General features: G+C 48.4%; 1 protein-coding gene across 1 annotated transcript in view; it reads left to right on the forward strand.

Moving 5' to 3' along the window:
* MKLN1 (muskelin 1) overlaps nucleotides 1-15,830 on the forward strand; it is a 266,746-nt gene that overhangs the window by 207,451 nt on the left and 43,465 nt on the right. The window contains exons 11-13 of the mRNA XM_060244456.1: nucleotides 3,345-3,557; nucleotides 8,138-8,359; nucleotides 11,003-11,132. Of these exons, the coding sequence (XP_060100439.1) occupies nucleotides 3,345-3,557; nucleotides 8,138-8,359; nucleotides 11,003-11,132 (565 nt within the window). The remainder of the gene's footprint in view (nucleotides 1-3,344; nucleotides 3,558-8,137; nucleotides 8,360-11,002; nucleotides 11,133-15,830) is intronic.

A 15,830-nucleotide genomic window follows, 5' to 3' on the forward strand; every position in this document is an offset into this window, starting at 1 on the left:
GGCCAGTGGCCCATCCAGTCCAGCACTCTGTGTCACATAAGAACATAAGAGAAGCCATGTTGGATCAGGCCAATGGCCCATCCGGTCCAACACTCTGTGTCACATAAGAACATAAGAAGCCATGTTGGATCAGGCCAATGGCCCATCCGGTCCAACACTCTGTGTCACATAAGAACATAAGAGAAGCCATATTGGGTCAGGCCAATGGCCCCTCGAGTCCAACACTCTGTGTCACATAAGAACATAAGAGAAGCCATGTTGGGTCAGGCCAATGGCCCCTCCAGTCCAACAGTCTGTGTCACATAAGAAGCCATGTTGGATCAGGCCAATGGCCCATCCGGTCCAACACTCTGTGTCACATAAGAACATAAGAGAAGCCATACTGGGTCAGGCCAATGGCCCATCCAGTCCAACACTCTGTGTCACATAAGAACATAAGAGAAGCCATGTTGGATCAAGCCAGTGGCCCATCCAGTCCAACACTCTGTGTCACATAAGAACATAAGAAGCCATGTTGGATCAGGCCAATGGCCCATCCGGTCCAACACTCTGTGTCACATAAGAGAAGCCATATTGGGTCAGGCCGATGGCCCATCCAGTCCAACACTCTGTGTCACATAAGAACATAAGAGAAGCCATGTTGGGTCAGGCCAATGGCCCCTCCAGTCCAACACTCTGTGTCACATAAGAACATAAGAGAAGCCATGCTGGATCAGGCCAATGGCCTATCCAGTCCAACACTCTGTGTCACATAAGAACATAAGAGAAGTCATGTTGGATCAGGCCAATGGCCCATCCAGTCCAACACTCTGTGTCACATAAGAACATAAGAGAAGTCATGTTGGATCAGGCCAATAGCCCATCCAGTCCAACACTCTGTGTCACACAGTGGCCAAAAAACCCAGTTGCCATCAGGAGGTCCATTGGTGGGGCCTGGACACTAGAAGCTCTTACACAGTTGCCCCTTCCAAGCACCAAGAATACAGAGCATCCATTGCTCCAGACAGAGTTCCATCAATACCTTGTGGCTAATGGCCGCTGATGGACCTCTGCTCCAGATGTTTATCCAAACCCCTCCAGATGTTTATCTAAACCCCTCTTGAAACCGCATATTATTGTAGTTGCCACCAACTCCTGTGGCAGTGAGTTCCATGTGTTAATCACCCTTTTGGTGAAGAAGTACTTTTTATCCATTCTAACCTAACTGCTCAGCAATTTTATTGAGGACCACAAATTCTTGTATTGTGAGAAAGCGAGAAAAGGACTTCTTTCTCTACCTTCTCTATCCCATTCATCATGGTTCTAAGCTGTGGAGTCTTGTGAGCAAAAATTCTACTTTGTGAGCTGCTGGAGTTAAAGTTGTGAGCAAGCGATCTGGCTACTGCGTAGAGTTTGCTCTGGGGCCATCCTTCCTGAGCTAAGACAAAAATGCGTGAACCGGAGGTGAAGAAACTGTGAGCTAGCTCACACTAAGGAAATACTAGTCCTGGCTCAGTGGTAGAGCATCTGCTTGGCATGCAGAAGGTCCCAGGTTCTATCCCCGGCATCTCCAGTCAAAAGGACCATGCAGTAGGGGATGGGAAAGACCTCAGCCTGAGACCTGGAGAGCCATGAAGTGGGGCTGTGGCTCAGTGGCAGAGCATCTGCCCAGCACGCAGAAGGTCCCAGTTTCAGTCCCCGGCATCTCCAGTTAAAAAGGACCAGGCAGGAGGTGATGGAAAAGACCTCTGCCTGACACCCTGGAGAGCTGCTGTCGATCTGAGCAGACAATACTGACCGTGATGATCCATCTGATTCAGTATAGGCAGTTTCATGGGAGGGGCCATGGCTCAGTGGTAGAGCATCTGCTTGGCACGCAGAAGAGGCCGAAGTTCACTCCCTGGCATCTCCAGTCAAAAGGGCCAGGCAGTAGATCAGGGGTGGGGAACCTTTTTTCTGCCAAGGGCCATGCGTATATTTATAACATCATTCGCGGGCCATAAAACATTATCAACTTAAAAAACAGTGCTCCCCCCGAGGGAGAACTATTCCGGCCAGCAAAATTAATGCAGAGAATTGTTTTTCTGTTTGAAGTCATGTGGGGAGAGCCTAACCTGGCGGACAAACACACACACACACACACACACACTCACACAGCCCGCCGCCCTAGGCAAACGCATAGCTCCAGGGCTTTTTTTATAGAAAAACCCAGCAGGAACTCAGTAGCACAGGGGTGGCCAGTGGTAGCTCCCGGAGGAGGTGTGGGCCCTGCGGAGCCTTGATCAGTTCCGCAGGGCCTGCAAGACCACCCTCTTCAAGCTAGCGTATACGGACCGCTGAATTATGGTTGTTTAACAAAGGGACCCGCCAATATGGTTCTGTTGAAAGACCTGTGTTACTATGCAAACTGACAGAAATTAGCGTCGGAAATACCACCGTCACTTTCAGATTAAGTTAAATTTTAATTGTATACTGACTGGTTTTTAAATAATGTTAATTTTAAAGTCTTATATTTATTGTACTGTATGTTTATAAATGTTGTTAGCCGCCCTGAGCCTGCCTAGGCGGGGAGGGCGGGATATAAATAAAATTTTATTATTATTATTATTAGCTCTCCAGATGTTTTTTGCCTACAACTCCCATCAGCCCCAGCCATCAGCAATGCTGGCTGATGGGAGTTGTAGGCAAAAAACATCTGGAGAGCTACCGTTGGCCACCCCTGCAAGAGCATATTAGACCATATCCCCTAATATTAGCATATTAGGTCACACACTCCTTAGCATATTAGGCCCCACCATCTGGGATAATCAAGTGCAAACTGAACCGTGACAGTAACTTTTCCAGGCCTTGCAGCAATTCTGGCTGCCGCACTGTACGTCTGGGCCCTGTGATCCCTGCCTGGCCCTGGGGAGGCTGCTGCACAGCGCGGCTGGGACCCACGATCTTCTCTGGCCAGCCAGGCCCCAGGGAGGCTGCTGCGTAGTACATCTAGGCCCTGTGATTCCTGCCTGGCCCCGGGGAGGCTGCTGCACAGCGCGGCTGGGACCCACGATCCTCGCTGGCCAGCCAGGCCCCGGGGAGGCTGCCACATCTCGGTTCGGCCCAGCAGTCCCCGAGGGCCACACCAAGTGACATCGGACAGAGGTTCCCCACCTCTTCAGTAGGCGATGCGAAAGACCTTAGACCTTGGAGAGCCGCAGCAGTAGACAGTATTGCTCTAGATGGGCCAGTGGTCTGAGTCCGTAGGAGGCAGATTCGTGCGTTCACGCGATGCTCTTCTTGCTCGTTTCTTTAAAGGCGTGGCTTTGCTTTCGAGGGCAGGCTACACAGCTGTCCCTTTCTCTTCCCTTCCTCCCCAAATGCAGAACGGGCCCAGCGCAAGGTCTTGTCACAAGATGTGCATCGACATCCAGCGGAGACAGATCTACACGCTGGGCCGTTACCTGGATTCCTCCGTGAGGAACAGCAAGTCCCTGAAGAGCGACTTCTACCGCTACGACATCGACACGAACACGTGGATGCTGCTCAGCGAAGATACGGCGGCGGACGGAGGCCCCAAGCTGGTCTTCGACCATCAGGTCAGTAGGCGAGGTCCGCGATAAGAGCCGCAGCTGGGGGAACGGAAGAGGCTGCGCCGTCAGTTCAGCAGCAAACCGAAGCAGATGTAGAACCAGACGGAACAGGGTAGAGGGCCAGCCACAAGAGTAGGAAAAATAGTTCTGCAGTGGGCTTTTTTTTGGTAGAAAAAGCCCAACAGGAACTCATTGGCATATTAGGCCACCCCCTTTGACATCACCCTTGTTTCACACAGGGCTTTTTTTGTAGATAATCCCTGGCGGGAACGTATTGGCATATTAGGCCACACCCCTTTGACATCACCGTTGTTTCACACAGGGCTTTTTTGTAGAAAATTCCCGGCAGGAACTTTTTGGCATATTAGGCCACCCCCCCCCCCCCTCGACATCACCCTTGTTTCACAGAGGACTTTTTTTGTAGAAAAAAACAAGCAGGAACTCATTTGCATATGAGGCCACACACCCCGATGCCAAGCCAGCCAGAGCTGCGTCCCTGTGCTTTCCTGCTCAAAAAAAAAAGCCATGGTTCTGCACCTTTAAATGCCAAGATAATGATGGGATTTGTAGTTTTGGATACAGTAAGTCAGGTGGTCCTGAGAATAGCCTTTATTGGCTGTGGCGGGAGTCTTTAGGAGAGCCAGTTTGGTGTAGTGGTTGAGTGTGTGGACTCTTATCTGGGAGAACCGGGTTTGATTCCCCACTCCTCCACTTGCACCTGCTAGCACGGCCTTGGGTCAGCCATAGCTCTGGCAGAGGTTGTCCTTGAAAGGGCAGCTGCTGTGAGAGCCCTCTCCAGCCCCACCCACCTCACAGGGTGTCTGTTGTGGGGGAGGAAGGTAAAGGAGATTGTGAGCCGCTCTGAGACTCTTCGGAGTGGAGGGCGGGATATAAATCCAATATCTTCATCTACCTCACAGGGTGTTTGTTGTGGGGGAGGAAGGGAAAGGAGATTGTGAGCCGCTCTGAGACTCTTCGGAGTGGAGGGCGGGATATAAATCCAATATCTTCATCTACCTCACAGGGTGTTTGTTGTGGGGGAGGAAGGGAAAGGAGATTGTGAGCCGCTCTGAGACTCTTCAGAGTGAAGGGCGGGATATAAATCCAGTATCTTCATCTACCTCACAGGGTGTTTGTTGTGGGGAAGGAAGGTAAAGGAGATTGTGAGCTGCTCTGAGACTCTTGAGTGGAGGGCGGGATATAAATCCAATATCTTCATCTACCTCACAGGGTGTCTGTTGTGGGGGAGGAAGGTAAAGGAGATTGTGAGCCGCTCTGAGACTCTTTGGAGTGGAGGGCAGGATATAAATCCAATATCTTCCAATATCTTCTTATCTTCTTCTTCTTTTCTGTTTTCAGCTTAGCCTGTGAAATATGTTGATTGCCCCTCTTATTGCCCCCCTCTTCTTCCTCTTGCTCTGTTTGGTCTTCTCAGTAGCGAGCATGAGAGAGAGAAGGGAGTCCCATTTCTTTCACTGTCCTGTCCAGAGCCTCAGTGGCTTTAGGACGCCTTCTAGCTGTGATCAGTGCCCCAAACACATACGAAGATATGAAGCTGCCTTATACCGAATCAGGCCCTGGGTCCATCGAAGTCAGTCTTGTCTACTCAGACTGGCAGCGGCTCTCCAGGGTCTCAAGCTGAGGTTTTCCACGCCTACTTGCCTGGACCGTTTTTAAGTTGGAGATGCCGGGGATTGAACCTGGGATCTTCTGCTTACCAGGCAGATGCTCTGCCACTGAGCCACCGTCCCTCCCCAAGAGGGACATTCTAATGTTAGAACCTCATATCCGTTGTGTTGCTCTCTCAAGAAGAATGGTAGGATATTTGAGTTCCGTTACATCAGGTAGGAAAGATCATGCTGGATTCTATTCTAATCGTGCATAGTGGTGAAAGAAATGTTAATCCCTCCTCTCTCTCATGCTGACTACTTAGAAGACTAAACAAAGCAAGGGGAAGAGGGCAACAGAAGGAGCAATCAACATCAGGGGTGGAATTCTAGCAGGAGCTTATTTGCATATTAGGCCATACCCCCTGATGTAGCCAATCCTCCAAGAGCTTATAAAAAAAAGCCTTGTAAGCTCTTGGAGGATTGGCTACATCAGGGGGTGTGTGGCCTAATATGCAAAGGAGCTCCTGCTAGAATCCCGCCCCGATCAACATATTTCACGGGCTCAGTGGAAACTGGAAAAGACTCCAGTTTCAACTGAGAGCCAGTTTGGTGTTGTGGTTAAGTGTGTGGACTCTTATCTGGGAGAACCGGGTTTGATTCCCCACTCCTCCACTTGCTCCTGCTGGAATGGCCTTGAGTAAGCCATAGCTCTCGTAGGAGTTGTCCTTGAAAGGGCAGCTGCTGTGAAAGCCCTCTCAGCACCACCCTGTCTGTTTTGTCTGTTGGGGAGCGGGGGGAGAAGATATAGGAAATTGTAAGCCTCTCTGAGTCTCTGATTCAGAGAGAAGGGTGGGGTATAAATCTGCAGTCTTCTTCCTCCTACAATAGTCTGCCTGCCTGCCCCCCTGGCCCCCCTCTCTGTCTGTCTGTTGTCTGTCTGTCTGTCTATCTGTCTGTCTACCTGTCTGTCTGTCTGTTTATCTGTCTGTCTGTCTGTCTACCTGTCTGTCTGTCTGTCTGTCTATCGTTAATTTGTATTCTGCCCATTCCCGCGAGTGGGCTCAGTAACAGCAAAAGTTAAAACAATTAAAAACTACAAGCTAAAACCATAAAGTACAATAAAACAAACAGCGTTTGTGTCTCAGGCGGCTGTTTCCATTGGGCGCATTCTGTATATCAGTACAGCAGTGCCGCACAGTGCAGCAGTCGGTCCAGAGATGGAATAATAGATTAAGATAAGATTAAAATAAGATAGCGTCATGAAAGGCTATTCTTAGGACCATCTGACTTACAGGATCCAAAGCTACAAATCCCATCATTATCTTGGCATTTAAAGGTGCAGAACTATTTTTCCTCCCCTCTGGGCTGGCCGCCTACCCTGCTCTATCTCCCCTGCGGGGGCAGAACAAAGGTAGCAAGCTCGTGTCCACCTGGTCGCATCAGAATGCAAGAGGGGACTTGGAATTATAACACAAACTTCCTTTTAACGTGCCGGCTTTCTGCCTGCAAGGACTTTGTTGACCGAAGGAGCATCTATCCACGTGAGCCCATGTCTGCTGTCTGAAATAGTTCAGCCAAGACACAGGGTTTATCATCTGCACGGGAATATGGCCGAATGCATTTGATTATCTTTAAGCAGAGAAAGTCGGGCCCCAGCGCATTTCTCTGGGCTTCTGTACTAGAGTAGATTTCTTTTCCTCGTTTGACCTTTGTGGAGTCATGGAAGGCTTCTTTACTGCAGCAAACCTCTGAGGAGAGAGTGTAGTCGTGGCAGCTGGAGCGTTGTGCTGGAATCCGAAAGACCCGGGTTCCGATCTCCACTCTGCCATGAAAACTTGCTGGGTGACCTTGGGTCAGTCGTGTGCACTCACTCAGCCTAGCCTACCTTGCGGGGTTGTTGTGAGTGTAAAATGGAAGAGAGGGGAACAGTGTGACGATCTGTTTTGAGTCCCCATCAGAGAGAAAAGAGAGGTGTAAATGAAATTAAACAACAGCCTTTTGTGAAGTTGTATGGACTTCAGTAGTCCCTGTTGCATTTTTATCAGTATTCCAGTAAACTGTCTAGATCAGTGGCCAGACTTGCTTAACATAAGTGACGTAGAATGAGGGAGAGAGGGAGGGAGGGAGGGAGGGAGGGAAGGAAGGAAGGAAGGAAGGAAGGAAGGAGGGAAGGAAGGAAGGAAGGAAGAAGGGGAGGAGGGGAGGAGGGAAGGAAGAAGGGGAGGAGGGAAGAAAGGAAGAAAGAAGGGGAAGAAGGAAGAAGGGGAGGAAGGAAGAAGGGAAGGGAGAAAGGAAGGAAGGGGGAAAAAGATGAGGGAGGGGAAGAGAAAGGTGGACAGAAAGCAACTGTAAATGCCTTCTCCAAGTTTCTGGCTGGCTTACCTTGGAGAAGTAATCCCTGTTGCCTTTTTACCAGTAGGCTGTCTAGATCAGGAGTGGCCAGACTTGCTTAACATAAGCCACATAGAATAAACATTAGAGGGAGGGAGGGAAGGAAGAAGGGAAGGAGGGAAGGAAGGGAGGGAGGAAGGAGGGAGGGAAGAGGGAGGAAGGGAGGAAGGAAGGCAAATAGATGAGGGAGGGGGAGAGAGAGATGGACAGAAAGCAACTGTAACTTTAAATGCCTTTTCCAAGCTGCTAGCTGGCTTGGCTTTGGAGACTTGATGCAAAAATATTTGGTTCTGAGTTCAAGTTGTCTACCTTGCAGTCTGTCTCCTCCCTCTATTTCTGTAGAGAGGAGTTTGGCCGGTGACCCACAGAATTGCAAAATGTCTTTGATTTTTTATTCTGTCACCCCCACACAAAGTTCCATGCTGTCTGCCAGGTACCGCACTATCTCTCCAGTAGCGGCCATTGCCTTTGCTTTCACGGTGGGCTTTGGGCTTCAGCAATTTGTCTGCTTCGGAGGTTCTCAGACGTTCATTCCTGCCGTTGGTTTCCCGGCAATGTGGCCTAAACTGACCCTTTTTGTCGCAGATGTGCATGGATTCCGAGAAGCACATGATCTACACTTTCGGAGGAAGGATTTTGACGTGCAACGGCAGCGTGGACGACAGCCGGGCCAGCGAGCCGCAGTTCAGCGGCCTGTTTGCGTTCGACTGCCGGTGCCGGACATGGAAGCTCTTGCGGGAAGATTCGTGTAACGCTGGCCCGGAGGACATCCAGTCCAGGATAGGGCACTGCATGCTGTTCCATTCAGTAAGGACCAGTCCAGACTATTCATTGGACACCCCGCTTTACCTTCTACGTTTGTTGAAGTGTGTGATGCTTAAAAACCCAGAAACAATGTTAAAAGCAGGGCTTTGGGGGTAGTAGGAACTCCTTTGCCTATTAGGCCACCCCCCCCCCCCCCCCCCGTAATGTAGCCAATCCTCCAAGAACTTACAGGGCTTTTAGTACAGGGCCTACAATAAGCTTTTGGAGGACTGGCTACATCAGGGGTGTGTGGGCTAACATCAGGTCTTTTTGGGTAGCAGGAACTCCTTTGCCTATTAGGCCACACCCCCCTGATGTAGCCAATCCTCCAAGAGCTTACAGGGCTCTTAGTACAGGGCCTACGGTAAGCTCTTGGAGGACTGGCTACATCAGGGGTGTGTGGGCTAACATCAGGTCTTTTTTGTAGCAGGAACTCCTTTGCCTATTAGGCCACACACCCCTGATGTAGCCAGTCCTCCAAGAGCTTACAGGGATCTTCTCACAGGGCCTACCGGAAGCTCCAGGAGGATCGACTACATCAGGGGTGCGTGGACTAATAGGCAAAGGAGTTCCTGCCACAAAAAAAGCCCTAGTTCAAAGTAACCGGTCAACAATAATATTCACACTCACAATGTGTGTACATGCGTTTGATTTAGTGCAAGTAGAAGACAAAATAATAGCAAAAGTAATGATACAAAGGAACAATAAGGTATCTGTACTCCTCCAATTTGTGCATTATAAAGTTTCTACGTAGGAAACATAGTCCTTAGCTAAGTGCTGTAGGGTAGAGTCCTTAGTAGTTCCACTCGTGATGTCATAATGGAGAGAATTAGGAACCATATAGAAAGGAGTCCTCACGGTTTCGCTTGTCTGGTTCTCCATCAGCCTCTTCTCTCACTGTTTTCCAGAGCCACAGTAACTTTGTTTCAAACATGGATCAATGCATGTCGGCAGCAAGGGTTTAGAGCATGTGTTGATCCGTGTTTGAAGCAAAATGGTGGAATCAAGGTAATGTGTAGATGACTGAGGAAGGCAATGGCAAACCACCCTGTAAAAAAGTCTGCCAAGAAAGCATCATAAGAACATGTTGGATCAGGCCAATGGCCCACCCAGTCCAACACTCTGTGTCACATAAGAACATAAGAGAAGCCATGTTGGACCAGGCCAATGGCCCATCCAATCCAACACTCTGTGTCACACAGTGGCCAAAAAATTATACACACACACACACACACACACACACACACATATATATATATACACACTGTGGCTAATAGCCACTGATGGACCTCTGCTCCATATTTTTATCTAACCCTCTCTTGAAGCTGTCTATGCTTGTAGCCGCCACCACCTCCTGTGGCAGTGAATTCCACATGTTAATCACCCTTTGGGTGAAGAAGTACTTCCTTTTATCCGTTTTAACCTGACTGCTCAGCAATTTCATCGAATGCCCACGAGTTCTTGTATTGTGATAAAGGGGGGGAAGTACTTCTTTCTCTACTTTCTCCATCCCATGCATTATCTTGTAAACCTTTATCATGTCACTCCGCAGTCGATGTTTCTCCAAGCTAAAGAGCCCCAAGTGTTTTAACTTTTCTTCATAGGGAAAGTGTTCCAACCCTTTAATCATTCAGTTGCCCTTTTCTGGACTTTTTCCAATGCTATAATATGCTTTTTGAGGTGCGGTGACCAGAATTGCACACAGTATTCCAAATGAGACCGCACCATCGATTTATACAGGGGCATTATGATACTGGCAGATTTGTTTTCAATTCCCTTCCTAATAATTCCCAGTATGGCGTTGGCCTTTTTTATTGCAAACGCACACTGTCTCGACATTTTCAGTGAGTCATCTACCACGACCACAAGATCTCTCTCTTGGTCAGTCACTGCCAGTTCACACCCCATGGATTGGTTATCCTGATATGACGTCACCCCATGGGTCGGTTGTGACCTGGTGCTTGCACAGGGAACTACCTTTACCTTTTTTTTTTAGTGGTTAAGTGCACGGGCTCTTATTTGGGACAACCAGGTTTGATTCCTCACTTTTCCACATGCAGCTGCTGGAGTAACCTAGAGTCAGAGAGCCAGTTTGGTGCAGTGGTGAAGTGTGCGGACTCTTATCTGGGAGAACCGGGTTTGATTCCCCACTCCTCCACTTGCACCTGCTAGCATGGCCTTGGGTCAGCCATAGCTCTAGCAGAGATTGTCCTTGAAAGGGCAGCTGCTGTGAGAGCCCTCTCAGCCCCACCCACCTCACAGGGTGTCTGTTGTGAGGGAGGAAGCTAAAGGAGATTGTTAGCCGCTCTGAGTGGAGGGCGGAATATAAATCCAGTGTCGTCTTCTTCAGTTGTAACTCTGTCAGAGCTGTTCTCTCAAGAGCAGCTTCTGTCAGAGCTTTCTCAGCTCCACCTACTTCACAGGGTGTCTGTTGTGGGGAGGAGGAGGGAAAGGAGATTGTCAGCCACTCTGAGACTCTTGAGTGAAGGGCAGGGCATAAATCTAATCTCTCCTTCTCCTCCTACAATTACGACTGCTACTACATGGACTGTAACATGTGAGTTCTTGGGCAGGCCCCATTGTCTCACAATCTGTTTCATGGACCACTTTAGAGGAGACTCAAATGCTTCCTTTTCTTCCCTTCAGAGAAATCGTTGCCTCTATGTATTCGGCGGGCAGAGGTCAAAAACGTACTTGAACGACTTCTTCAGTTACGATGTAGACAGCGATCACGTGGACATAATCTCGGATGGCACGAAGAAAGATTCGGGGATGGGTAAGCGTTCTCACGGCGTTTTTAATTTCTCGCCCTTAAAAATCCTCGTCGGCACAAATGGACGGCTGTTAACTTTGTTGGGGAATAGCTTCCACGTCACGAGAAGGGATCGGGCCTTCTCGGTAACGGCGCCTTACTGGTGGAACCAGCTGCCGGATGAGGTGAGGGCCCTGCGGGACCTAGGGCAGTTCCGCAGGGCCTGTAAAACAGTCCTCTTCCGGCTGGCCTACAACAACTTACTGACACGGAGAATTTCTGGATGGAATTAGAATGCATTTAACAGACCGCTGGTTTTTATGTCTTATGTTTTATTAATTTATTGTTTTAATCCTTACTGTGTAAATGTTTTTAAGATAAACTTATGTAAGTTTATGTGTTGTGAGCCGCCCTGAGCCACTTCGGTGGGAAGGGCGGGATATAAGTCAAAATATAAATAAATAAATAAACATTACATTCACATTACCCAAAGATGTTTGAGAGTTGCTAAAGAGCCCTGTGGCACATAATGGTAAAGCTGCAGTACTGCAGTTGGAGCCCTCTGCTCCTGACCTGAGTTCGATCCCGGTGGAAGCTGGTTCAGGTAGCCAGCTCGAGGTTGACTCAGCCTTTCATCCTTCCGAGGTAGGTCAAAGGAGTCCCCAGCTTGCTGGGGGGGAAGTGTAGATGACTGGGGAAGGCAAGGGCAAACCACCCCGTAAAAAGTCTGCTGTGAAAACGTGAAAGCAACGTCACCTCAGAGTTGAAAACAACTGGTGCTTGCACAGGGGATATTTCCGTTGCCTTTATTTATTTATTTATTTATTTTATTTATCTATGACTTGTATCCCACCCTTCCCACAAGTGGCTCAGGGCGGGATACAAGTCATAGATAAATGACTTGTATTTAAAGCCCTTCCGGTTCGTGTAGCGGGTAAACTTGAAGAGCCCCGTAGCGCAGAGTGGTAAAGCTTCAATACTGCAGTCCTAAGCTCTACTCATGACCTGAGTTCGATCCCGGCAGAAGCTGGGTTCAGGTAGCTGGCTCCAGGTTGACTCAGCCTTCCATCCTTCCGAGGTCTGTAAAATGAGTACCCAGCTTTCTGGGGGGGAAGTGTAAATGACTGGGGAAGGCAGTGGCAAACCACCCCGTTAAAAAGTCTGCCGTGAAAACGTTGTGAAAGCAACATCGCCCCAGAGTCGGAAACGACTGGTGCTTGCACAGGGGACATTTCCTTTCCCTTCCTTTCCTACTTGTATGCAGGGCTTCTTTTTTTTTAGCAGGAACGCGCATGAATGCAGTTCTGGCTGGCTTGGCATCAGGGAGGTGTGGCCCAATATGCAAATGAATTCCTGGTGAATTCCTGCTTGTATGTATGTGTCAATTAATAGTATTATTTCCTTGCATATTTTCACTGCTGGGCAATAATCAAACTGAGTATGACGGGTTTATCAGCTTCGGGAAGAAATGAAGTCTTGACAGGATCTTTGTAAAAAGCCTACCCTTGATTTTATACTCAATTTAGATGTTTATATTTTTAAATGGCATTTTCTTTTATAGCATAATTGTATTGCCCCCAGGGCTTTTTTGGTAGAAAAAGCCCAGCAGGAGCTCATTTACCTATTAGGCCACGCCCCGTTGTTTCACATAGGGCTTTTTGTAGAAAAAGCCCAGTAGGAGTTCATTTACCTATTAGGCCACACCCCCTGACACCAAGCCAGCCGGATCTGTGTTCCTGTGCGATCTTGCTCAAAAAAGGCCCTGATTACCCCCTACTTCCTATTTGGATTCTTCTTAACAAATGCCTAATAAAGGTTTCAGTATCAATATCACTTGTTGCGCGTGAAAGAGGAGAGCACAAAAGTCGGCTTGAAACTCAACATCAAAAAAACTAAGATCATGGCATCCGGCCCCGTCACTCCTTGGCAAATAGAAGGGGAAGACACGGAAGTAGTGACAGACTTCACAGTAATGGGACCCGGGATCACTGCAGATGGTGACTGTAGCCATGAAATTAAAAGATGTTTGCTCCTTGGGAGGACAGCTATGGCGAACCTGGGCAGTATAATAAAAAGCAGAGACATCACCCCGCCAACAAAAGTCCGTGTAGCAGTGGGCAAAATCACCAACTTCACCACAGTTTTTCCAGCATAATGGAGAGTGGTTAGATGATATTAAGGATAGTCTTTTAGGTGTAAGGCACCACTGTGTTATAATTTTGTAAGATATTAATTTTGAACTGATCGGTTTGGTGCGGAACAAATTAGAGAACCAGACCTTGTCCCATTGGTCATCGCTGAGAGCTATCCCACAGTTACGTTGCCATTTTGACTGGCACGGTAAACGTTGAACGCTATCCAGAGAAATCAATATGGCATAAGTTTTAGAAATTACGCCTTTGTGATTATAGTCCGATTGTTTAAGCAGTAGTTCGAAGTCAGAACTCTTAAGATTTGACAAACTTTCTAATATTTTGCCTCACAAAAAATGGGAGAATAACCAAAACATAGAAAGCAGACAGATGGAAATCTTCATCATGCCACTGTGGCCACAAAGAAGAAAGCAATTTTAAGCGTATGAGGGAAGCAGTGTTCCCTCTAAGCTGCAGAGTCTTGTGAGCAAACATTCTACGGGTGTTAAAGTTGTGAGCAACTGCATAAATTGGTGTGCTCTGGGGTCATCCTTCCTGAGCTAAGACAAAAATGTGTGAGTTGGAGGCTCAAAATTTGCGAGCTAGCTCATGCAAACTCAGCTTATAGGGAACAGTGGATGGGAGTAAGGTTTTATGATGACAGTTCTAATTCAAGAAGCATCAGGAGGTAGATGCTGAGCTGATATAATTTAGTCCACCTTCGGGTGATGTCAGGGATGTGTGGTATATGCAAATGTTGAGCTCGAGCACCTGTTTTCATATGAAATGACCCCTGGTCATCACTAATGTTAAGAATATAAGAACATAAGAGAAGTCCTGTTGGATCAGGCCAGTGGCCCATCCAGTCCAACACTCTGTGTCACACAGTGGCTAAAACCCAGGTGCCATCAGGAGGTCCACCAGCAGGGCCATAAGAACATAAGAGAAGCCATCCAGTCCAACGCTCTGTGTCACATAAGAGAAGCCATGTTGGATCAGGCCAATGGCCCATCCAGTCCAACACTCTGTGTCACATAAGAACATAAGAGAAGCCATGTTGGATCAGGCCAGTGGCCCATCCAGTCCAACATTCTGTGTCACATAAGAGCATAAGAGAAGCCATGCTGGATCAGGCCAGTGGCCTATCCAGTCTAACACTCTGTGTCACATAAGAACACAAGAGAAGCGATGTTGGATTAGGCCAGTGGCCCATCCAGTCCAACACTCAATGTCACATAAGAACATAAGAGAAGCCATGTTGGATAAGGCCAATGGTCCATCCAGTCCAACACTCTGTGTCACATAGGAACATAAGAGAAGCCATGTTGGATCAGGCCAATGGTCCATCCAATCCAACACTCTGTGTCACAGAAGAACATAAGAGAAGCCATGTTGGATCAGGCCAGTGACCCATCCAGTCCAACATTCTGTGTCACATAAGAACATAAGAGAAGCCATGCTAGATCAGGCCAATGGCCCCTCCAGTCCAACACTCTGTGTCTCATAAGAACATAAGAGAAGCCACGTTGGATCAGGCCAGTGGCCCATCCAGTTCAGCACTCTGTGTCACATAAGAACATAAGAGAAGCCATGTTAGAACAGGCCAATGGCCCATCCAGTCCAACACTCTGTGTCATATAAGAACACAAGAGAAGCCATGTTGGATCAGGCCAATGGCCCATCCAGTCCAACACTCTGTGTCACACAGTGGCCAAAAAAAAAAAAACAGTTGCCCTCAGGAGGTCCATCAGTGGGGCCAGGACACTAGAAACCGTCCCACTGTTGCCCCCCAAGCACCAAGAATACAGAGCATCACTGCCCCAGACAGAGAGTTCCAACAATACACTGTGGCTAATAGCCACTGATGGACCTCTGCTTCAAATGTTGATCCAATCCCCTCCTGAAGCTGGAAGTGATTTGACTGTAAAACAGAACACACCCAGAGGTTTATGGCACCATCCAGAGATCACGTTCTTGGGGTGGAACAAGGGGAATACAGCAAGGGGGGTGGAGAACACTTTCCTCCTAAGGCATGCCCATGCAATGCGAAAAAAACCCCACCGAAACCCTATATATGCAGCATATCCGTTCACTTTTCACACATTTTTATGAGCACACAAACCCTGGCTTCTGTCCCAAGGCATTTCATACTATAGCCTCAATAGGAAGCCCTGAAATAACTCCAGCCCTGATTTTTAATATATAAAACAGGGCTGCTCCCCAGAAAATGGCCCGTTTCCCAAGGCCTTCCTGGCCTTTTATGTAGCGCAGGTGGCGTGCTTCTTTCGATTCAGCCCTTTTACTGCCGTGCTTGGCAAACTGTTAAGCGCGTTTCAAGTCTGGCCTTTTGCTGCCAGCGACCCCCATCGCCACGACGACAGCCGTAACAGACGAAGCAGCAAAGAGGTGCCACGGCAACTGCAGAAGCCATCAGCGGCAGTCGGAACGGCAGGCACCAGGCCAAAGAACACGCTGTTAGACGCTGAGCGGGAATCACCACATCCGAGATTGACGGCCAGAGTTATTTCCGCATTTCATCAAGGAGGGTCTCTGAGCTTTCTTACAAGAGAACCGTTTGCCCGGTGAAGTC

Source organism: Heteronotia binoei, chromosome 8 (assembly GCF_032191835.1).
Source record: "Heteronotia binoei isolate CCM8104 ecotype False Entrance Well chromosome 8, APGP_CSIRO_Hbin_v1, whole genome shotgun sequence".
Taxonomy (NCBI): Eukaryota; Metazoa; Chordata; class Lepidosauria; order Squamata; family Gekkonidae; genus Heteronotia; species Heteronotia binoei.